Raw genomic sequence first — 24,512 nt, forward strand, 5'->3', positions numbered from 1 at the left:
TAGAGATAGCAAGCACAGAGTCTTGTTGAATGATGAATACCAAGGAGTTCAATGGCAAAACAAATTGTAAAGAGCAATTGTAACTTATTGCATGCTTAACTTTGTTAGACTACTAACTGCCCACTTTATTTCTGCTCCAAATCTTTTTTTAAAAAAATAAGCATATTCATTTACTTATTTAGTCTGCTGTCTTGCACCACAATAATCAATGTGTCTTGTTTTTTGTCTATGACTCAAAACTCTGCAGGCTGAACTGGAAGTAAATTTCCATGTACACCAGCACTTAACTTCTGATAAATCTATATAAGATTGTATTCTCACGTGCTAATTATATACCTACAATTTATTGCTAGGGAATAAAGCTCTAACATCAGTGGTGTTTACTTTGGAGCAGGAACCAAAGGACCGTCTCCATCTTTAATGACAAATTCTCAAGCATTAAGTTATTTTCCCACTATCAATTTTTAGTATTGTCTACAGTCATTCAACCATCATTGTGCCAAAAAAACAGCAATGAGGGCAGGTTTTCTATCCCTTCAGAGATGGTTGGGTGATGTTCTGTGCACTCCAGATGTATTGAATTACATTTCCCAAAATTCCTGCCACCGTGGCTATACAGGCTGAGATTTTTGGGAGATGTAATTCAACACATCTTGTAGTACCAGGTTAGGAAGGGCTATATTCAAAACAATACTTTAGAGGAGAGTACATTAAGGTGATATGCTTTGTTTTTTGGAGGGGGTATTTGTAAATAACATATCCTAAACCCGGTTTTGACAGGAGTTTAAATCAACAGTCTTGTCAACAAATCAGATATAACTAAACTAAACTACTTCATTCTAGAAGTATTTCAGAATTCCAGTCTTATTCTAAAACAAATATCCTAAATAGTAACCTCAGAAGTAACTTTCACAAGTTTTAGAGAATTTAAATTCACCTTAAGTGATCTAAGACCACAGTTGTTTTAAACAAAATTCAGCAAAATTGCAATTTGCTGAGGTATGCATTGTAAAGAAAGCAAGCTACCCATTATAGAATTTAGAGAGAATCCAAGCAAACAAGCATGTCTTGATTGGATTATGCAGTTAAATTTAACACGGACAATCAAAGAAAACTCCTTTATATTTAAAGGTTTGGATAAATGAATATTCCTAGCAAATAAAATGTATTCAATTAAAACCTCATGCACTTCTGAACTGAAGTGGAATCGACTGTAATTGATTTATTTGAAACCAGAGGTTAAGGACTGAATTAGCTAAGTACAACTGGGTATTTCAAGCCACTGACTTATCAAATGTCAAATCTCTTCTATTTTAAATATTATTTCAGCTGCAGGGCATTGCTGTCCTGATGGCTGTTCCACCAGTTAAATCTCAAATTATATTAATATTCGATTTTGGAGTTTGGGAAGAAGGAGGGGTAGATTATGATTTATTACAGAGGAGGGTGGTAACCATTCAGCTTGAAGACACATTGTGGTACATTTTTAAAAAATGCATAAATTAGCATAACACGAAGGGACCGCACTATAGCTCATTAACATTTAACCATTTATACTAATTTCTATTACGGTGTGTGTGTTAAGGTTAGCAGCTAAAAGCATTGCCTAGAATTTGAAAGGCTGCAACAGTGATTGATTACAACACTTAAAATACATCCCCCCCCTCCCTGAAAAATACTGTGAAAGTAATTACCATGATTTGGTAACTGCACTTTTGTCACAGCAGATGAGCCCCAAACTGTAATGAACCCATTATTATCTCCTGCAATAAGCACTGATTTTTTTAAAAAAAAAAGAGGTCAAAATGAAATATTGAGATATATTCTCAATGTTTACTGCAGGTTTCTAAAGCAGAATAAACAAATAAGTTCAATAATCATCAGAATTATCATTAACTAAAAGTAAGTTTCAGTTTACAAAATTTTTTTAAAAATGGAGCGTTAATAATAAACATATTTTTAAATAAACCAATGATCAATATTTTAACATGAATCAAGCAATGCATAAACATCATTTAAGGTTTAATGTTATTTTTACCATTCTAATTCTTAATTGTTTGCAATAAGTAACTATGCAATATTTATTAAATTTCATTTCTGAAATTGTATTTTACTACCGGATACATTATTCATATCTTTTGAATTATTAGGAATGTTGTAAGATTAAATATGCTTTACACATTCCCCAGTTACAGCTAAAAACTATTAGGCAAATTTTTTTTTTAAAAAAAAGTAACAAGCATCTGTAAATCCAGATATGAATGAATGGTATTTAATAAGATTGTTTTTCATTTAAAAACGAGTATTTATGCATTGCTGGAGAAAGAGCAGCAGTGTGTGCATTGCTGTTTATGAATGCCATTGTGCCTGAGGTTAGGATCCCCCACACAATCTGAGTTGCAGCCAAGAAAAACAGCCCAGATAGACAATGCTTCACTTCACCTGCTACAATGCTGTGCATTTCATTTATGTCAAGGCTGCATGTACAGTTAGGGTTCATTCACCTTATTATTTTGTTACATCCACTTTACAGTTAACCAATGTATCTGGGGCAAGGGGATGAATAAGCATTTTCAAAAAGATATGCAGAAGATCCACTTTCAAAGTCTATCTCACAGAGATAACAGCATATTCATATGCCATCAGAGGAAGAATATTTCACTGTTAAACTGCATTTTAAAAGCAGCAAACCAACTATCTTGGTTTTCTGTTTTCTTCCTTAAGTAAAGCAGCAGTCAGGAAGAAACAGAACTTCCGTTATCTACTGGATTGATTTCCTCTATCAACAATCAAATAGACATACCAGATCTAATTTCTCTTTTCTGAGAAAAGGTACCATCTAGTTAAGACTTTTCTGTTCTGCTTTTGGCGTTGAAGCAAAGTCCCTGCACTGTCTTCTCAGGTATGCCATCACACTTTTAACTTTTTGAGATATTTATTACAGGCTTAGACAAAACTGATCTGAATTGGCATTGATCATCATACTGGAAATAGGTTTCACAATGTTTGCTCAAACACTTCAGTTTCAATACTCCAAATCAGCATTTTAAGTATGTATTTCCACGAAAATAACACTTTAATATCAATATTTTACTCTCTGCTTCTATTTCTATCAAAGCACATTTGCATAAAGCCAACTTTGTACCATATGAACCCAAAGAAAATGAAATAATGAGTGTAACTGCAATTTTCATAAGAATGTACGTACTTTGAGCCAATTTCTAATGTACAAAGCACGCTAGCATCTCTTCCAAATGAATATCCTCATTCTTTGGAACTAAAATCTGGCCAATATGAAAATAAAATATTTCACACTTATCTAAAATTTAAGTTGTATTGCTTATAATTCAAACATGTATCATTTCAAAATAAGAACTTCCTCATCCAAATATTGGAAAAACTATTATCATGATTAAATATTTACAGTAATGTGACCTGCACACATTCATAAAATCAAACCTAAAATAAATCTGAAGTAATATGTCAATCAACCAAGATGAGTATGATTACTTATTTTCCCTAGTATGAGAACTTATCCAATGCATGGACACACTTTTTTTTTAAAAAAGAAAAAGTGTTCTGTATGAACATTTGTATGTGAATATACTAAGTTGCCCATAATTCTCAGTCAGATATAACTCTCTTCCCATCCTTTAAATGGCATTGAAAATTAAAAATCAATTCATATTATGTCAAACATTTAAAATGGGTAACCCTGATATATAATTATGAAGCAAGAACAAAACCTAAAGATCAAATAAATAAAATAAAACTTTATTTTTAAAAAATAAAATCACCTTTCAGTTAAAGGAAACTAAAAAAATGCCATTTCTTCAACAGTACAATATTTTTTTTAATCCAAAAGAATACATTTTGTTTTATTGTGTAATTTGTCTGAATACAGACTCAGTGGAATATCTAAATGATACCCTGCTCTGAACTCCAACTTGAAAGTAAGTTTTTATTATACTTGAGGGAAACAATGGGTTCAGCTGCTTATTGCAAAGAGCAATTGTCAAGGGAGAGTTAAACTCAATTACTGTAACCATACTGAATAAAAAATACTGCCAAGAACAAAAATACGCCTGGGTAAAGACAGCCACTGAATAAAAAAAAATCGACATAAAGCGTATCAAATATTTATTTATCTGGGCAACAAAGGACTATGATACATTGACAGGCATGGAAACTACTGCCAGCACAACTCAATACAATACAACTGTAACTGCTTCCAATATGGCCGGTGGAAATAGAGGATACCAGGTGGTCCCCAATGTATGGAAGTTCTTTGAACCAAAAGGCAACTCAAAATGAAAAAGGGGAGAGGGAAGCGAAGATCCCCAGTTCTTTATCTGAATAGACAATATCAACTTATTGCTCTGATTATGCTTTCAATAGAAAGACCCTGGATATAAACTTTTTTTTTAAAGCCACAGTATACAAAGAGTTCTTAAAAATTATCAACATGTGGAAAAAATGTTTTTTGGAAGGGGAACCTAAATTATTTCAGTGGAAATGGTGGTCGGTCTGGGTTGGACGGCTGATTTATTTTCCTTTATCCATGTGGAAACTAGGTATCATATTAATAATGTATTTGTAAAAATCCAAGTTGCTTCAATCGCTTAGCTGCTTTATTGTCGCCTTTTTATAACATGCTACAACAGGGCTGAAGTGATGTATCCCAGAAAATACCACCCCACCTCCCCCTAAAAAAACTCCCCTCCCATTTTCTAAATAAGTAACTATGAACCACAGTGATGGAACTAAGATGGAAAGACTTAAAAACCCACTAAACAAGAGGTAAACGAGATCACCAGATAAATAATAAAAAAGCTTCAGACTCACCATATTTACAGTTCCCATTAAATTACACATAAATAAATATATACATACATGAACACTGATTCCCTTATAGAAGCACTATGAATCGGTGTCACCATAAGAAAGTTCAAATTAGTCGCTTTACCTTGGCAGGAGAGGTTCTAAAACTGAAGACATGACATGGAACTGCATGTGGTTTGTGTTCAAGTTTATTCACAATACTGATAAAATGTCATCATCATCATTATCATCCTTTCTTTCCTGTTTTGTTTAAATATGGCTACAATCTTAAACGGAAGTTTTTATAAGAGAAGGTGGTGATCCAGTCCGATGAAGCTTGTTTGATTTTTTTTCCACATTTCATTAATTATTAACCTTTAAACTTAGTTCTTTCTCTTTTTTAGAAAAAAAAAGTTGTTTTATTTTTATCACTGTTTATTATTTTTGTTAAAAAATAATTAAAGTTCACACAGACGACAAAAAAATTTTTTTTTTCTTTTCCTCTTAGGATGGCCCAATCGCCACCTTTGTTTTCTCAGGCTCCAAACTGGGTAGCAACTGGAAATGAACTGGGAAGTGGTGGAAGTAGGGAAGGAGAGGAGAGAAGAAAAAGGGAAATGGTGGGAGTGGGGGAGAGAGAGATGTGAATTTCCTGGTCCTCCTGAGTGAATAGGCTGGGACAGATTTCTGAGCTTCTCTTGCTGTAGCCTCAGGGTGAGGAGGAAGGGAAGGGAGGGCCAGGCTGGCTGCCGGGGTCGGTTGGGGCTGCAAGAAGAAAATCCTCATTTTCTGTGCTTCTCCTCTTTGTCGCCGCTTTTGGTGCTGTTATCTGTGTGACTATTAGGATTGTTGCTGAGGTACATTTTGTCCATGGCCTTGAGCGCCTCGGTGAGATAGTTCTGCAGGGCAGTGACTGCTGCGCACACAGCAGGGCTGCCAAAGCCGTGAGAGATGAGGTTGAAGTGGGTCAGGCAGCTCTGGATGCCCGGCTCCAGAATGGGGGTGGGCCGAGAGTTCCCCAGTGGAGATCGATCCTGAGCCAGCAGGTCGGTGAACTCCTTACAGATCTGTCTGCAGCATAAATGGAGCAGAGAGAAAAGGAGGGAGGAAAATAAGCCAGTCTTGTCAGCAAGCAGGCAAGCCAAGAAGTCAGCGCCTCCACAGCAAAGCCATACAAACACACACAGGAAGAATCTCTGCTCCTTTGCCCGCTCTCTCACTTTCTGCACCACTGATGCCCTATACAGAAATATTGACATCAGTGATAGCCTTTCACTTTCTCTCATCTCCCTGGCTTCTCCTCTGTACTGATTTACATCCACTTCTTCCAGGAACAATATTTTTATTTTATTTTTTGCCTTTCAACAGACAGATGCATTTTTACACTAGGTCACCCTCTTATCTTGTGGCATCTAGAATCTTCTTCCCACATTTATCTGTGTGTGTGCGCGTGCACTACATGCCCTGCATTACCTACCTATAGGGTGCTACTAATTGCTTAAACTTTGCGTCAGAAAATGAAGACCATGTCTTTATATCATCCCAAGGATAACATTTATAGATTACTGACGGTATGGAAAATATGAAAATATAATACAAAGCTACTACTGTATCTATAATTATTGGAACAGCAGTTTGCATCAAATGTTTTCTTCATCCCAATATGCCCTCATTTATTTACTGATGCAGATATATGAAGTTTCTCTGTCATACTCAATACATCTCTCTGTTTTAACTTTTTCTCTCTCATATACATGCACATCTTCATAATCACATGAAAAATGTCAAAAAATTCTGGGAAAATCACACAAGCATGGACATTTTTCCTTGATACAAAACACATCTCCCACTTCCTTTCTCCAGAATAATATCCACTGTTTACCCCATCAAACTTGTTAATTACAAATTCTGTAATTAACATTCATGTCTAGTCTTCTGGCTTTAAGTCAACAGTTATTTTTTATATCTAAGTATCACCATAAGCTTATAATTTTCCTTGAAAGTAAGTTGCATTGATCTCAATAACACACCCCACTACTTTTTTTCCCTTTTCTTTTTCACTTACGACCCATGCATTTATGAAAACTTCTATTATTCTCAGCCAGCAAATTAGCCATAAAGTGTGAGAGTAAATCTTATGGAAAAAACAAAGCTCCCATTTAGGAGGTGAACAGTTCTCAAAGCTATTTCTTTAGCTTATCAATCCCAGGACTCTCATTTCATATAAGATTTGATGGCATTAGAAAGATGCAGTAGTGTTTATGTAGGTCACAAAGCACTGGAATAAAGGGATCCACTAAGAAATTAGATTCATATCATTATCTAAATAAGCTGCCAGCAAAGAAGAAAAACTAATAGCATATATATGGCAGCAGTTGAGTTTCTGAAGGCCAGTATTGAGACATATTTCAGCTGTATATCTCTCCCAATAACTGGGTGCCCTCTGGCCCACTGTTCTTTGGTGAATCACCATCTGTAATTAACTATTATGAGGGGGGAAAGCATTTTAATTTCCAGCAAACACATCATTTACAATAATTGAGAGTTCCCTCTCCTCTTCCCCCACCACCTAACCTGAATATTGAATATCTTTTCTATTAAGTTATCCCTAGAGTCTTTATCTTAAAATAAACCCCACTGGCATTTTAGTTGCCTAGAAGTGAAATACTTTTAATACCTGAATTCACAGTTAATCAATCTTCAGCATTTTTATTTAGCATGTAAGTTCCACTGAGATCAATTTTACTTACTTCCAAATAACTATGCAATCTTGTCTACAATCCTCAAAATAAATCCCACTATACTTAACGGGGCTTACTCTCTGATAAATCTACAGATCCTTGCCATTAAAAATGTGCTATTTTCTTCCCATTTGAATGCCTCCTAGTAACATCATTCCAGGGAGGGAGGGAGGGAGGGAGGGGTGGGGATCATTCTCATATGTCTGCTTGATTTCAGCAATAGCGTCATTGGCAATAGTATCGTTTCCCCTCGATGAGGAATGTATACTGTTTAGTTACCTCGTCAAGGCAATCACGCAGGTACGGAGAATAATATATCCGCGGCAAACAAATGTAAATGCACCAGAGGAAGAGCTCAGCGCACAACCAAACATAACAAACAAAATCCTTCCTTAGGAATATTCCGCAGAGGTAAAAGTCTTACTTCGTCGCTAGAAGCATGTTTTTTCTTGTGACTTGCTCGTTTGGATCGGAATGTTGCCGGTTGAGAAATTCAGCTACTGCTTTGGCAGGAAATTCTGTTTCACAGACGTAACCAAAATCTCTCGCGAGATGCACGGCTTCTCCTGAAAATTCAGATTGGGAGGAAATACATAATTAATACCCAAAAGCATAAGCTGATGACAGGAACGGAGGAACTCGCGCCAACAAATCTATGGGATGTGTTATTAGGCTTTGCTAGGTGTATCTTTGGGTTCTTCACGTGATATTCAATCAAGATTAACTGGCATTTTGCAATCTACTAGTAAAGCGCTGCTTTAGAAAAGGCTAATAGATCAGTGCGCTAAAGACATTTCCTGAAGGTAGTAAGTTGCTACGGGGGGGGGGGGGGCGGGGGGGCAGCCAAATGCATTGTTTTAAATCAAACTATCAGCGTGTTAATACTGATCCTAAAGAACCCTTTGGGGGTGTTGGGATGCTGATTAGCCAATTCATAAAGTGGTAGTCAGTTTTTAGTCGTAAATTATATTGCAATATACTTATAGCATTTTGTTTAACAAACAAAAGTGTTCCAAGTATTTTATCTCTGTTTTCTAAAAGTTTTAACTTACGTTTCTATTTGTGCTTTTAGTTCATATTTCATTACAGGAATACATTATGTACACAGAAAAGAGAAACATACGAAACATATAATTATTCTGTTCCTAGAGATTAATATTGATCATTGATCATTATTTCAATCCCCACCCCATAGACTCTGCATTAAATAGTTAAGTGCTTAAAATTTAACTTGATTGCATATAATTATCCTTCCTTCCCTTCCTCTCCCCCCCCCTTTTCAAACGATTAACCATAAGAATTTTAGGGTCATTCCATTGAGACTGTCTGTTTTGTTGATTTTCAAATCTTTGGTTTTAATTTCCTGAACCAGTTGGTTTTCACCGCAGGGCTTCCTGCCATTAGCTCGAGGTCCGGAAGAACGCATGCGCCAATTAGAGCTTCAAAGGCTCAGTCCACGGAGCTTGTTTCCATAAAATGGAGCGGATCATAAACAATAACAGGACTTTGGAAGCGGCCTCATCGCGTAAGGACCACAACCCAAACAATCCTCTATTATCTCTTGAGAGGGGAAAAATTAGCCACTATTATTAGTTTATCTATGCATTAGCCTTATTCCTGTATTTCTCTTCATCGTAATATGGTGATCAAACCGTGGCTTTTTTAAAAAAAACAAAACAACTGAACGCTTCTTTGAAATTACAGGTTTTATTAAATGTTTAAAATATTCCCTAACATCACAATAATGTTAGCATTTTTCTCCTTTTCCCCTTCCCCCCCCCCCCTTTTCCTTCTCTATTTTTTTTTCCAGCTACTGGTAAACTTTCTTTTGCTTTCCTTGATTAACCATTAGTTGCTGGTGGCATGTAAATACACTATTTATTAATGGCAGGACTCCTTGATGGACTATCAGTGGAAGCTGGCATTTTTATAATGCTGTAGCTTCACTTTGAATTTTTTTTAAAAAGGAAAGCTAGCAAAAAAAATGACTATAAGCTGATAGTAAGCAAAACTAAAGCTTGGCATGGAGAATGACTGAAAATTCACCATATATAACCAAAATCAAGGTTAAAAACCTCAAAATTAAAAACCTGTGAAGACTGCATGTATAGGACAGCTTACATCAAGTTCCTTGGGTCAATAGCTACTACAAAGTAATTCTCAATTTAGCACGCCCCTTGCATTTCTTGTTCTTATTATAAACTTTATAACTATTTTAACATAACAGCAGATACATGTCCATCCCTTTTGACTTTTTAATGTTCAAACAGTACATTCACCCATTCTCTTTTCAAAATTAAAACAGAAGGAAATGTCTATATTCCTTAATTATACCAAGCAAAGAGGAGATCAGAAGCTTGCAGTAAGATTAGGACACTATTAAGTCAAGGTTTAAGTCAAGGATTCCCAAATTAATTCAAGAAGTTAAGGTTCTATATTTTTTAAATGCAGATGTTAAAATGATTTCAGTATAAATAAGCTACTGGTATGTAACTTAAAATAACAGAGTTGTATCTTAAGGTAGCTGTAGGATCTAACTTTTTAATGCTTATTAATGTGCAAAGAATGAGAACCTGAGCACTGGAAACAGATCTTAAGTGTTGCTGGATCCAATAAATGATCTTCCAGCCTACGTGTTACAGCACATTAATGCAGCATGCTTTTTATGTGCCAAAATAAAAAAAAATATTCCTGATCTCATTTCTAAACAGATTTTTTTTCCTTCCCATCTGTTGGTCTAAAATTGCTCATATAGTTAGTTTCTGAAGCAACTAGCAAAGATGGTAACTCCTTAGTGGTTGGTAATGCTGCCAGTCATTCTGTGTCTGTTGTCCCATTATCAAGCATAAAGACAAAGAATCAAGAATAGATATAGAGTTTTTTATAAGTTTTTTTTATCTGAATAATGTTTCCATATTTGATTGGTAGGCCACTATATATGTGGATACATATATTCTATTCAACTCTGAAGAAACTAGAAAATAAAGACAGAGCTAAACAGGATAAAAATAAAACCAAAGTTAAACAAAACACAGTTTATTTGGGATTCACTATAGCCAACAATTAATGAAACAATTAACATTTTCACTCAAAGATGGTGTTTTAAAACCTTTCTTTGTATAATAGTGAACAGGGACTTGCTCTCAGAATTCATCCTTATATTCTTAATGTTTCTCTGGATTGGTATTATACTAAGGAGTCATCTTGTGTTACTTAAGCTATGTTCGTTTGAGCAGAAATAATGTAATAAATCTATGGACTTCAAAGGGGTGGCTGTAGAATTTGAAGTGACTAACATTGTTCATATTCAATCTATTTTCAGTCTGAATTAATTTTATATGACTTATAATTGGATCTTCTGTTAACTATATAATATAGATGAACTGTTTGCCTTTAATATATTTGTAAATATTAAAATCTGTTCATTTCCTAAACATATTTACAATAACATGCATACAAGGAGCAACTATCTTACATGGTAAATGGACTAAATAATCTTCAGAATGACTATGTTTTCTAACTCCACTAGTTTATAAATTATAGCCCAGTTATATGCCTTAGCATTATAATTAATCTATTAAATGTTGAGATGCTGTTGAAGAGCAGCAGTTTCTTTTGAGAAAGTAGTTCAGTCAATCATGCATTGTATAGAAAACCATCATAACCCACATCCTTGTTATGTGAATCAAGATATATATATAATAATTGTATATGTCACTATTTTGCCCCTTTCACTTGGGATTACACTGATTAAAATCCAATTAAAATCCACCATGTCAATCAGTGATTAATAAATTAAGCCATTAGTTATGTTTACTCTATTAATGTTTTCAGTCCTACTTTTTAATCCAAGTGATCAATCAACTAGCAACCCAGTTAAAGTGAAGCATTACACTGCATGCCAATTTGGTTACATTCATTTCACTGAGATTTAGCATCCAAGTCTGAAATGCATTGCAGGGGTTTCAATCCAAATAAACAGCAATAAAGCCACATCCAATGTTATGACATCAATGGATTTTGGCTTGGAGTCCACTTTAAAAAAAATACAAGAGGAAAAGGTCACATTGACCAATAATGATTTAAAGTAAACAATATGCATAAACATTTCAGGGTCAACTCCACAAGGTTTGTTTTCCTCAGCTAACAAAAAGAAACATTTTGCAAATAATGCCTTTCCTACTGCCAAAAAGTCATCACTTACCCTCCACTAGTGATGTCAGCAGGGTAACATTAGCAGCTTTACGTCTCCCGGCTGGCAAATTTAATCCTATTTTGTCCAGTTTTTCTCTCAAAGATCTCCCTCCATTTTTTGATTTTGCCCTGTTCCACATATTAAAAAGACAACAGCACTTAAGACACGGGTACCTTCAGGTTCATACTGCAACGTTTTCAGATACTTTGCTATAAATCTACACATTTATTAAAATTATTTAGTAAGTTTAACTGGAAAAAATTAAATTTCGGTGCTAATGTTCTATACTAGATTCATTGAAATATATTCACTAAAACTACACATGTAAACAGATAGTTAAATAAATAAATAAATAAATCTTATATTCTTACAATATCAGCTGCAAATCATATGTGGACACTAATTACACTCACAGGCTTAATATATTGTGATCAAGCATATAGCCACTGAGAGGTTTTTGCATAGTTGCGAACCAATGGGAGATGTATTTTAGCCAGATTTCCTTGCATTATATGTAAGATTTACAGTCATCATTTGCCCTTCATTATAGATACTACATTCAATCTGGTAAACAGATTAAACAGGAAAGATATCTCTTATCTTGCACACTAGTATGAGAGATTTTTAATGACTTTCTCATAAATGTGTTTCTAGCCAAATTCCCCTCTTGCACTGGCCTTCCTCAGGAAAGTAATGCTGGCAGTGCCCTCAGCTGGTGTATATGAGCTTTCAACAAGCTGTGCTAGGATGAGTGACCTTGCTACACTAAAGGGTCCTTCCTATGATTGCTGATGTTGGCTGTATGAGTTGGTCTCATTAACAGGACATGCTGCCTGCTTTTAACTGAATGCGTCCTAATTTCCACAGATACATGACGCTGTGCTGTATTATGGTCCAGGCTACAGATAATGACAGCTATGAAAACTCTTAATACTAATTATTCTAATTGCCATTGCATTTTTAATAAATATATTGCAATTCATACTATTTTTTTAATCACAGTCCTTTGAAATGGCTTGTTAATGCTGTCATTTTATTTCCGGTGCAGATTTAATATTGAGATATAGGTAACTTTTGTCATATTGTGTATTCTAAAATAAGACCTGAAGCTCAAATGCAAGATTTGGAGACTTGAAGGGAATAGCAAAACCAAAGATGCTAGAGTTATTTTTAAAGGAAAATGTGGAAGGATTGTGGCTCTGATCTCAAAACATGGAGCTTTGAGATATATTCCCATTAATTCCACCAAAGTTTTAAACAAGGGGAAATGGTTACTGAGGGCATTATTATGAGAAAACACTTAACACAGGAGCACTATCAGCAGTCTTTTTTTTTTCCAAAATCTGTTATTAACCCTCACAGTGAAAACTAAATATGAAGAATGAGCCAGGAAACGCACAATGAAGTGCAAAACAAAACAAATGGGGTTTAAAAAAAATGTGGAGCAGAAGTTAAAATCACCAATATCTGAGGGAGCCAAGAATGTTGCAGCAGATAATAGACGAAGTGGCATTTGGATATTGGGAAGAAAAGCTTTATTTTGTCCTGCAAAAAAAAGTGGGGTGGGAGAAAAGCAGCTTTGGAGAGAGAGTGAAGATGTGCGCGGGGGTGGGGGTGGGGCAAAGTCTGAGGTGGTTACATCCACTGTGAGAAATTAAACAATAGGCGGGGAGAAAGAGGTGGGAGCTGGAGCCTTTGGGGAAAGAGGTGATTGGCTGAGGCTGAACACCGCAACCACGTGCACCTCCTCTCTGCCAATGGGCTCCCTTCCCGCCACACTGCCTCTCGCACCGAATCCAGGGCTAAAAGACGGGCCTGGCCTTTTCCCTCCTCAGTTCTCTCGCGCGCCACCGAGAAGCCCAGCTTGGTTGGGCCCGCCTCACCTCCGTAGCACTCCGCCCAGCAGAGACGCGTTGAGGCACTCCGGCGGGGACAGGCGCCTCTGCACTTCCGCCACGGTGACTTTATATTTGGAGGTGGAGCTGAGCAGAGACAGGCGGCCGGGCACCGAACAGAAGACCTCGTTGGGATTCACCACGCCGCCGAAGAGCGCGTCCTTGTTGATGGGGATGGAGGAGACGGCGTTGGCGTTAGACTTGGAGAGGGACACGGGGCCTGCAGAAGGGAGGAGGGGGGGGAGAGAGAAGAGGGGAGAAGGGAGGCCGAGGGAAGGCAGAGCCGCGTTAGTGCACAAATGCTGAAGGGATTAGCAGCTGCTAGGAGCCTAAGGCGATGGTGGGGCGGCAGGCATGGGAAACGTGGGCGATGACAGGAGTGGGGGAAGGGGATGAAAACAAGCCAGGAAAGGTGGCTGAGAGATGATGGCAGATGGGCAACAACGAGAATGGCGGCGCGGAGGAGGGGGGGGGAAGGCTGGCGGCCCCTTCTCCTCCTCCTCCTCCTCTCTTCGTCCGCCTTTTTGCTTTGAAGACCAACAACCGAGAGCGGCTTAGCCTGGCCAGCACAATTCACCCCAGACCTCCCTCTCGCGAGTACAATATGCCTCGTCCACACACGGCAGCATCGACTTCGGACAAGGAAAAAAAAAAAGAAAAATGGGGGAGGGGGGGAACCCCGCTTACAAACGTGGGTGGGTGGGTGGGTAGGGTGGAATATAAATTCCTTGCGCAGCAATTTGGCCGGGACTATACATGACTTGACCTAGCCACAGATGACCTTTGGAGAGAACCTCAAATTTTAAATTTCCAGCGTTTGAGGAGAAACGCGAGGGAGAAGGGAAGGAAAGCTCAAGGGGGGCTCCAAGCCCTTGCTTAAAAGTCTAGCTCGGTGTACTTTGGGTACATAGTAAAAAGCGAAATCTTTTCAAGCAGAAGCACACAAAACAAGTTTCAGCGTCTGGATTGGCTAGTTCCCAGCCCCCCATTCAATGCCGCCTCTGTCTTAAATTATTCTAGGAACAACAGATCGCTGGTAAAACTTAAGGATGCGCGGTCTTAAAGCGTTAAGAATACCGAAAGGATTACGGGAAGAAGACGTATTCCCTGTTAGTAATATTTATAAAAGACAATCACATAATATACCTTCGTTTGTTTTGGAGAATGAAATACTACAAGCCACACGATTGTGGGCTTAATTTGTACTAGAGTAGCCCCTAGTACTTCCAATTGAATAGTTTCAAAGTAATTGTGTTAGATGTCACATTTTCTGCAATTGCAACTTTTTTTCATTGGAAAGAGGCGCCAAAGAGGTATTTTCATTTACTGTTTTTAAAAGTAATAGTACAATTGTCTTTAACAATTACCCCCGAAACAAAATAAAGAAAAATAGATACATTTTTTGGTCTACCTCCTTACTACCATCTGTTTCCCAAAAAGAAAAGAAACTTCCTTGACACAACTTTCACTGTTTCCCTAATGAAAGTTCCAGAGCATTATTAAAATAATATGCAGGAAAAGGGGTAAAATTCCCCCAAATCTTTTTGCATATTCGGTTTGGCTAACATCACTGAAAAAGAAAGGCAGTCTTGTTTGAAGGCAAATGGACATGTCATTATGTTCCAACCAGGTTACACTATAAATATTTACTCTTTTATCAGCATCTGATTATTCCTCTTGTCTTTCATCCTACACCCATATACTTTGCATTTTCACTTTAATAGGTCTAAACCAAATGTTGAAGGGTGGAGCGTGGAGGAGGGATATCTAGGTTTCGGATAGATCACTTGTGACATTAATAGCTCTGGGGAGGCTAATAGAGACAATAGGAGTTAAACGAACTCTTGAGATTACTAATAAAAGAGCCAATTATCATGTCGACTTGGAAAGAGCATCACTTTAAGATTTATTCCTTGCACATCTAATTTGACGTGACAAAGACACTCCAGACTAGGAGGAGGGGTAAAATTTTTAGCTTTCATTGTATAGTGCTGAGATTTTCAAGGAAGTACTGTTTTATAAAGCACAAGACCCTGCTAATATATAAGAAAGCCGTACTGATCCTTTCCCAAACCTTTCATACCAAATGATCAGAATCCGGCATTTCCCTGAACAGGGTTTAGAATTAAAGCCAACCATTCTGCTCTGCTGCCAACACCGGGAATACTTTAAAAAAAAAAACAACGAAATTCCGAAGCCAGACAAGGTTTGGGAGATGAGAGGACGCTATCTTCCAGACAAAAAACAAGTGCAACAAGATATTAGGAGGAAGCAGCTGAAATCAGGACAAGCAAACCACAGCCCCCGTTGCAGAGAGCAGGCTAAGCAAGCGAGTACCCTTCCGCCATCCTGCTCGCTTGTTACAACAAAGCCCTCTGATGTAAACAATCCAGAACAATCTCCTCAACCTGAAGGGGGGAGGGATAGGGGCGGAGGGGGGGGGAGAAACTGAACGGGATTGGCGCTTTCTTAGCTAATGAAACATACTTTCAAGGCAACTAAAGAAATTAGAAGTCAGTTCTGAACCACAATGTCATTAGGAACAGCTAAAACATGGATCTGTTTAGCTCGATAATATAATCATACATATACAGAGGGTGCGATTAAGTAAAAGAGTTATCAACCGAGATTGTCAATTTCGTTTTCCATTTTCAGCTCTGTTGTAAATTACAGGGAGGGGGCAGGGGGAGAAACAATCGCTTTAGTAAGTTCTCTCAGCTTCGGTATCAAGCTTGTGGGGACATGCTTGGAATGCTAAAGAAGTGCCTTACCTTTCTTAATTACAGTTTGATCTGGGATGTTAATACCGGGGTCCTCTACGTGCTGCAACAAAAGCAATACAAAAGGGATATGAATTTCTAAACACACCAAGAGAAACCCGCGAAGCTCTTTATTTCCCTATATCTTAACTAGTTTGGTGTTTTTTTAAAAAATAGAGTAATATATTCATGTCCACACATTGACGTTTTTTTGAATTTAAAAAGCAAATACTGGGTTCCAATTGCACAGAACCTTTGGAAAGCAGAAATGGCCACGTTTAGGGACAGCCCTTCCTTGAGTGGCATCTGCTCAGAAGTAGGTCCCACTGATTTCAATAGCAATTACCCGAATGCCTGAACTTACTTCTAATTCAGGCCTCCCAAGTACATGTGCCTGAATTATCCATCTTACGGTGCACATTGGCTTTAACTGAATTTTTTATCATTGCCTCTCACTCTGAAATACGCATTTTAAGGGAAAGCTTTCCGGGCTCTTTGCGTTGTTTTTAAATGGAGGTTTAACACTGTAATAAGATTCTAGAAGAATGTTTTTTGTGCTACCTCTGCGTGCAGAAGACGGGGGCAATATGCAGAAAAATAGGGTGGGGGAGAGAAACAGAGGAGGGGAGGTTAACCCTGCAAGCTCCCGAAGCCCATAGCAATTCTGCCTCCCTTCTTGTCCCAGGCAGGCAGTATTTGCCGCTGCTTTTAAATTCTGCTCCGAAGGCTCGAAGCTCCGTGCACGCGAGTGCGGCGCGCGCTTGAGTTTCGGACGTGATTAGAAAGTAAAATGAAAATCGGGTTTTCTAATTCCCAAACTGACAGTCAATCTAATGTGTCTGTCTGTGTTTACAAATTAGCACTAACGCCGCTGAGCTGGAGAATTTCCCCTCGCGCCGCCGAACTTCAGCGCTACTATTTAGGGCAGGTGCGCGCGCACAGGCTCCTATGGAGACCCCCCCTCCCCCCAAAAAAACCCCCCTTCCTCTCCTTCACTAAGTCTCCGTCCAACAATAATACCGAGTCTAACATTTTTCCATTCTGTCTTGGATTTATGCTCCCGTTAATTGTGCCTGATCTCAATGATTCCGGGTGGATGGTACGAAGTTGCTTTATTACAGATTTTATTGTACTCAATGCTCTCATTTGTAACTTGCCTAAAGTGCTTCTGGATTTGAGCATAATTAAATTGAGAAATGTTCAGAAATGACTAGGGCTGCCGTTTTCTTGGATTTTTTTTTCTTTTACTTATATGGGGAAATATCCCTTCAAGAAAACAGTCCTAAACCTATAAAGAAAATCTAGTGGAGCGTAACGTTTTTATTTGTCTGGGTTTTTTTCCCCACCTAGACAAGAGTCTACGAAAGCCACCGACTGTTAGGTTTTAAAATCCCGCCGAGATACTTATGTTTAAATAATTCTCGCCCTCAGCTTAGCAAGTATTCCGTATTGAGCAGCCGTCCTTATATCAGCGGCTAAGTGCGGCAGCAGGAGAAAAATTGAACGTAGCCTTTCCTATCGTGAAAATTATTTTCAACGAACTTCATTAGCTCCGTGTCCGCGGAGTTGCCTTTGCAAGGCCGCTCTCTATTCCATTGTCAAAGCCCGCATCCTAACGTGACGCCGCTCGCCTCCCTCTAAGATCAATGCCTCCCTTTTAAACAGATCAGATTTACCAGCTTTGGGAACAGTAGACCCCGAATAAAGAGAGAGGTGTTCCCTGTTAAGTTTTTTTTAAAATCTTAAACTACTTGGTGAAGGCCTTTCTTAAAATGGGCCAGAGATCTCTTAACTGCTGGGATAATAAAATAACCTACATTTATTATTTTAAAAAAAATTGCACATACAATTCTCGTCGCAACTGAAATCTCAGCAACATCAAATCGTTTGCAACTTGATACCTAAAACAAAACACCAGTGGAAGTTTCCCCTGATTTCAGTGCAACTGTTTTTACTTATAAGTGCTGATTCAAACTGGGTTGTTTTTTTCCCCCTAAGAAATCCTAGTTCCAAACCAGGTTTCCTTTGATTCTTTTTGAATGGTGTGGCTTTTTTTCCCCCAAAAGCGCCCAATTCCCACAGAGACATGGACACTTTAAGTGAAGCGTTGCTTTTTTTGCAAAACAAAACCTAAGCACAATTTTCTTGGGAGGAATAAGAGAATTGGGCTGTAATGGAGTCCTGCATTCTTCAAATATGGATTAATAAAAGGAAAAGGCATAAAAGGGAGATGTGGGAAATCGCTTTCTTAAAAGGAACCTGTCGCAAAATGGTCCTTGCAAAATGAAATTGGAAATCGTTAAACTGTCAGTGAACCATACTACGATAATATTTGATCCAGTAATCTGCGGTGACATTTTAGTAAGGGGAACCAAAACAAATCCTGGGCTAATATGAGAAACTTCCTTCCCTCTTGCCCACAAATGTTTTCTATCCAATGTAAGCAGCACGAGAAGCAGGAGTAAAAATGCTGGTTTGTTTAAATCCTCCATTCAGTAGGAGAGTTTTCTGAGAAGCCAGCCTCTTTTGCAGCCGGACTCAGATGGTGCTTGCCCCTGGCTATAAAGGGCTCTAGGACGTTACAGATGGGAGGAGAGACACCCGTTTTCTTTACAGATTATATTTGCAGATAAGAGAAACCAGATCCCGACTCAAATAAAAAATCAAACATTTAAGGCACTCCAAAATCTGAGTTAAAATAATGACAACAATAGCAACAGCAGCACATTGTTCTTTTTCTCTTGTGTGGGGGTCGACGGGCCTAGACCATTTCCTACGCCATGTTTGCAATCCGAAGAACTGCGATTCATAGAGATTCTCTTCCTCCTCCTCCTCCTCCTCCCCACCTTCCCAACAAGCAGCTCCGAAATGGGAAGAACGATTTGGGTCAAGTTTTGCTTTCTTTTTTCAAGCCAGCGGAAAAAAAGGCCAGGCTTTCTAAGATGACACCACCTTTTCAAGAGTTACCCCCGCTTTGTCACGGAGCATCAATAAGGCAGCATGGCCAATGACACCAGTCAGGGATATTCTGGTTTTAATGTCTCTTTCCCCCCCCTCCTTCCTTCCTTCCTTCCTTCCTTCCTTCCTTCCTTCCTTCCTTCCTTCCTTCCTTCCTTCCTTTTCTTTCTCTCTCAGCCCCTCCACTCCTCCATCAACAAAAGCAGAGAATGTTTTTCTACAGCTGGCATTAGCAAGGAAGATAGTGGCGGGAGACAATTCAACTCTGGTCGCCAACTACGAGACACAATTGCTGCTTGCCTTCATGGATGGTGTGTTGGAGGCTCGAAATGCACCCTGTAATTCCCACCCACTGGTGGGGAGCGGGGGAGGGGAGGAAGGAGAAAAAGCGTGGCAGGGCGAGAGGGAAAAAAACAGGAGCCGGCTGGAAAGCCGCCTCGCGGGTGTCCTTACCGGCACGTCCTCCAGCGAGTGAGGTATCGAGTGAATGGGAATGTCTCCTAGTCCTGAGCTCAAGCCGTGAGGTCCGTGCAAGAGATCTTCATGCCGCCGGTAATCCCTTCGGGGATCCAAGCCGGAGAGCTGGTGGGGAAGTCCGCGGTGCGTATGCAAAAGCCCCGTGTCCTGGTTTTGCCTCTGTCCCGGCCAGCCCGGGTGCTGGGGCTGAGGCTGGGCGTGAAGAGGGTTCAAGCTATACGGATCGTTAACGTGGGAATACGGGTCTTGAGACTGTGGGTAAATGGGCTGATACGGAGGTGGGAAATAGGGGGGCTGGAAGTCAGCGTTCGGTGTATGCGAGAGCGGAGGTGCGCTGGTGTAGGGGGACTGGCCCACCGTCCCCAGCTGGGGTAGCCGGGCTGTCCCGTTGCTGGTAGCATCGTGGCGGTCCTGATGAGTAAGAACACGAGAAAGGGACACAGAGACCAGAGAGAGAGAGAGAAAGAGAAGAGAAGGTCAAAATCAAACTATGGATTAGGCCAAATGTTTATCACCCTATTAAAAAAAACCATATTTCCGTTCAGACTAGAGTCAAAAGCAGCCTTCGAGATATTCCCGTCTGGCTCATCTAAATGGAGCTGCTTGAATTCCAGTTAACAACGGGGGCGGGGTGGGGGGGGGAGACTCCAGTGGGGAAAAAACGAACAAAATTCTCCTAAGAGCAGATCCAGAAGATTTTTTTTTTCACTTTCAAGAGGAATGGTGTGTATTCTCCGTGTGTGCTCGTGTATGTAAGTAACCTTTGTTTTTTTAAAAGCCTACGGGCATCGTTGTCAAAAAGAAGTGAAAGAGAGCACACAAATACTCTTTTCCTTGCTCTAAAAAGTGAAAATGAATCATTGCTGCATTAGTCTTCCCTTTCCCCCAGGAAAAACGACACCAAAAATGCCGTGAAAAAGAACAGCATTTGGGGGAAAATACTTAAATATAAGTATGCCATAAGCCAGCATTTACAAATCTAGCACGGGACCAAAGTGGATAAACAATGTGCTATTTCATTGACTGAAATCAAATCGTAATATAATATACAGGACACCCAGCCTCGTATGTGGGTGGGCGCGCGTGTAAATGCACACAGACATAGACACATCCATATACGTGTACATGCAAATCATATTTTACGTAAATAACAAGGCAGCAAAATTAAGAGAAACATAAAGATGAAACTGAAGAGGAGAAAAATGCAAGAGGGTTTTTTTTTTTGCTTCTGTTCAACCGGGACTTGGTAAATTATGAAATTATAGCCCGCAGGTACGTCTCAAGGAAATTAACAGCCATCCAAATAGAAGTCGGGGAGGGGGGGGAGGAGGAAGGGAGAGGTAGCGGGGAAATTTTTTTTTAAAAAAAGGTGCTGTTAAATGCCTTGGACTTTAGTCTCTTGACGAGCGTTATTAACCCGGGAAAGGACAAGAGCGGAAAGAAGAGGTGGAAACTCAATCGGAAGGGGAGGGGAAACGCAAAGCAAAACAAAACACAATGGACGGGTGTGGAAGCATGGCTAGCCTTTTGTAGTTTACTTGAAGCAGCCAAAGTAATGACCCAAGAAGCTTTTGCAAACGGAGCAGGGGAAGGCACAGAGAGGGGAGAGGTTTCGGCAGGAGGTGACACCCGGCCAGCCGGCCACCACCACCACCCCACCCCACCCCCCAGAAGATGAGGGAAAGCATGATGGTGACAAGGTTCCCAACCACCCATCCCAGATAGAGAAGTCAGAAGCCACTCACCATCGCTGAGAAACTGTGAACTAACATCTGCGCGGATTCGAGGGGACCAAGTCAGGGCAAAGAGAAAAAAAAAAGGCAGAGAAAAGTGGGCTCTTTAAGGTCTCGCTCGTTCTCCCGCTTCCTAGCTGTACTCTTTGCTCTGTCCCTCTCGCTTTCTTTCTCCCTCTTGCACACCAGCGCTCGCTCGCTCTCGCTCTCTCTCTCATACACACACACACACACACACGCACAATGGAAGGAGCCGGGGTCTTAGACCACCCCGAGTCCCCAACGTCCAGAGTTGTCCGCCAGCACTGGGCAAGCGCGCCTATAATCCATCAGTCCACCACAGAATGGCCCGCCGTTCTGCAGCAGCGAAGGCGAGAGCCGGATCCTTGGCGTGAGAGTTCACGATTCAAAGTTGAGTCGGGGGTGCGCGCGCGCGCGGGGGCGCGCGGGCGCGCGTGTGTATTCCCTTAATCCGTTTGCGGGTGGTGTGCGTGTGTGTGTGTACGTTAGTCCCCACCTCGCTCGCGCTCTCCCTCCCTCCCTCCCTCCCTCCCTCCCTCCTTTTACTGCTGCACGTGAGTTCCTAAATGAGAGAGAGAGAGAGAGAGAGAGAGAGGGAAGGCGGGAGGGAGGGAGGGAGGGAGGGAGGGAGAGGAATCTGCAGCCTGCTTTCCTTAAGATTCCTAATAGCAGATATTCATGACTATTAATACTACACGAATACTTAATAAGGGAAGAATGGCTGGAAATCGAGCGTGAAGCGAGGAAGCAACTCAAGGCAGAGCCTGTTCTAAATGACGTCCATTGAATGAAGAATCAGTGTATCTAATCAGAGGTGGGGTGGGGGGAAGAGAGAGAGAGAGAGACAGAAAGGGGACGGGGGGGGGGAGAGTCATGCCGTTGCTGCGTCTGACGAATCACAGGAAAGGGGCAACATTTTAAAAAGGTTGCAGGGCAGGCAGAAGTGAAAGAGAAAGAGAGCCAGGGAGGAGCAAACGGGTGGGATCCAGGCAAGCCAAGGCAGGCACAGTAAAAGGGAGAAGGTGCAGAGAGAATGGGTGGGAAAAGGATCTGGAGAGACCAGGGGAAAGAGGAGGGGTGGGAAAAGGCAAGGAAGGAAGGAAGGAAGGAAGGAAGGAAGGAAGGAAGGAAGGAAGGAAGGAAGGAAGGAAGGAAGGAAGGAAGGAAGGAAGGAAGGAAGGCAGAACGAGGAGAAGGAAACTGGAAAAGAGGGCCCGCTGAAAAACTGGAGAAGGAGAGAGGAAGGAAAGGAGGGCGGTTGGGGGAGGGCAGCGGAGGGGTTCCCCGCCAAAGGGGGCAGCACAGCAGCGGGGAAGCCACGCTAGGACCCAAGCGCAAGGCAAGGCAAGGGAGGCGCACCTCGGGCGGCGGCTGGGTGAAGTCGGGCGCCTCAAAGGACAGGGCTAGCAACTGCCGGGCTCCGGCCCCCCTCTTGGCCCCAGAGGTGCTGCTGTCTGGCTCCGGCTTGGGGTCCCCGGCTTTCAGCTGCCGGAGTTCAGGCGGGCCCGGCAGTTCCGCTCCGGCGGCGTCCTGCTGCGTCAGGTCCATGACTGGAGGGCCCGGAGGAGGAGGAGGAGGAGGCGGAGGCGGCGCTGGCGCTGCGGGGCCTTGGCCGGATCTCCGAGCAGAGGAGTAGGGCTGTTCCCTCCCTCCCGGGCGCGTGGGATCCCGTCTCCCCAGGCGCTCGAGTCCCCAGGGAATCGGGGCTCCGGAGCTCCTCTCCGCCTCCTGGGAGCCCAGAGGCGCCTTCCCCCTTTGGGACTGAAGGCCGGGGAAGAGGGTGGCGAAGAGAGGGGGGAGGGAGGGAGGGAGGGAAGGGGGAAAAAAGGGAGGCGACTGCCGCTTTACTGGCCCTGACAAGCTCGGGCTCCCAGGCTGGGCCCAACCCGTCCAACTGGCTGGGCAGCTCCCAGCCAGCGAATCCGGAGAAATGACAGGCCTGCTCCACTTTGCCTGCCAACTTATCATAACAACAGGCATTTTTGCCGCCGAGCAAGCAGGCCTCGGCACAACTCCTGGGGCACACGCCTCACCCGAGGCATAGGGGGAGGGAAGCCTTCCTTCCTCGTCGGAAGCTGCTTGCCCTCCACCGCCTTCCCACGCTGCTCTCGAGGTTCCCTCAGCAAAAAGGAAAAAGGACAACAAAAAAGGGACGCTGCGCAGCAGCCGAAAGAACCGGCAGCCAAATGAAGACTTTTTTTTTAAAAAAAAAAAAGAAATAAATCCGGCAACTGACAGAAAAATGAAAAGTGGAGGCATGTGAAGACGGCAGTCCAATGTCAACCGCGTTTAAGCAAAAGGTGGAAGCCAATCAAAACACTGGCGAGTTTTCCAAAGCTGCCCTGCGGCCCAACTTAAAATAAATAAATAAATAAATAAAGACAATCAAATGTAATCCGAGTGATTATATTTCGCTTTATCCTCCGCTCTTTCTCGTCGCGGCTTCAAGGCACGCTCAACCTAGAAATACAAGCCGCAAGGCAGGGATTCCCAAGTAAACGGGGTGGGTGGGGGTGGGGAAAGAAGGACATTTCCAGTAGCCCGGGTCCATTTGAAGCCCTGCTAAAAACTAGTTTTAGCCGCTGTCTCTCCGAGGCAGGCATTCCGCGAACCCCGTTGTGCTAGGCAAGTATCAGCCACGCACCCTGCCCCAAACACCACTCTAGCCGGCCTTGGAGGTCTCACCTCTCAACCTCTTGGTTTATCACCTGAGCCCGAAGCCACAAGCGTGGGAATCCCACACACGGCTTTGGTAAGGCTGCGAAGAAGGGAACGGTTTCACTCGAAAATGACCGGGGAAGAAAGAACCGCGTCACTTTCTCAATTCACACGTTCAATGAAAGAGAGCGCCTGTCCTTGCTCTCTACATTTGTAGCCAGATTCTCACCCCTCCAAAGCAGCCATAAATCTCC

At 41.3% G+C, this 24,512-nt stretch overlaps 1 protein-coding gene across 4 annotated transcripts; it reads right to left on the minus strand.

The window, feature by feature from the left end:
- Positions 1-3,789: 3,789 nt before the first annotated feature.
- TFAP2A (transcription factor AP-2 alpha) lies at positions 3,790-23,931 on the minus strand. Of its 4 annotated transcripts, none has more exons than XM_083359137.1 (8): positions 22,960-23,374; positions 21,592-21,618; positions 19,823-20,257; positions 16,424-16,475; positions 13,641-13,872; positions 11,767-11,885; positions 7,987-8,128; positions 3,790-5,892 (listed from the first exon to the last, which is right to left on the minus strand). In XM_083359137.1, the coding sequence occupies exons 1-8, from the start codon at positions 23,146-23,148 to the stop codon at positions 5,604-5,606; spliced, it is 1,485 nt and encodes a 494-aa protein (XP_083215263.1). In that variant the 5' UTR covers positions 23,149-23,374; the 3' UTR covers positions 3,790-5,603. The 4 variants fall into 4 exon arrangements, 2 of the variants coding, with proteins under 2 accessions (XP_083215263.1, XP_083215264.1); XR_014492075.1 differs by having other exon boundaries at positions 5,659-5,892; positions 7,842-8,128; positions 22,960-23,912; XM_083359138.1 differs by lacking the exon at positions 21,592-21,618 and having other exon boundaries at positions 22,960-23,375.
- Positions 23,932-24,512: the final 581 nt, after the last annotated feature.

The sequence above is a fragment of the Vipera ursinii genome (assembly GCF_947247035.1).
Source record: "Vipera ursinii genome assembly, chromosome: 3".
In the NCBI taxonomy this organism is placed as follows: Eukaryota; Metazoa; Chordata; class Lepidosauria; order Squamata; family Viperidae; genus Vipera; species Vipera ursinii.

Excerpts from the sequence above, each read along its gene's own strand:
- TFAP2A (XM_083359137.1), bottom strand. The coding sequence starts at position 23,148 with ATGGACCTGACGCAGCAGGACGCCGCCGGAGCGGAACTGCCGGGCCCG. Across the intron at positions 21,619-22,959 it reads TCACCCAGCCGCCGCCCGAG|ATGTTAGTTCACAGTTTCTC; the intron begins GTGCGCCTCCCT and ends GAATCCGCGCAG. Across the intron at positions 11,886-13,640 it reads CTGGGCGGAGTGCTACGGAG|GGCAAAATCAAAAAATGGAG; the intron begins GTGAGGCGGGCC and ends TATGTGGAACAG.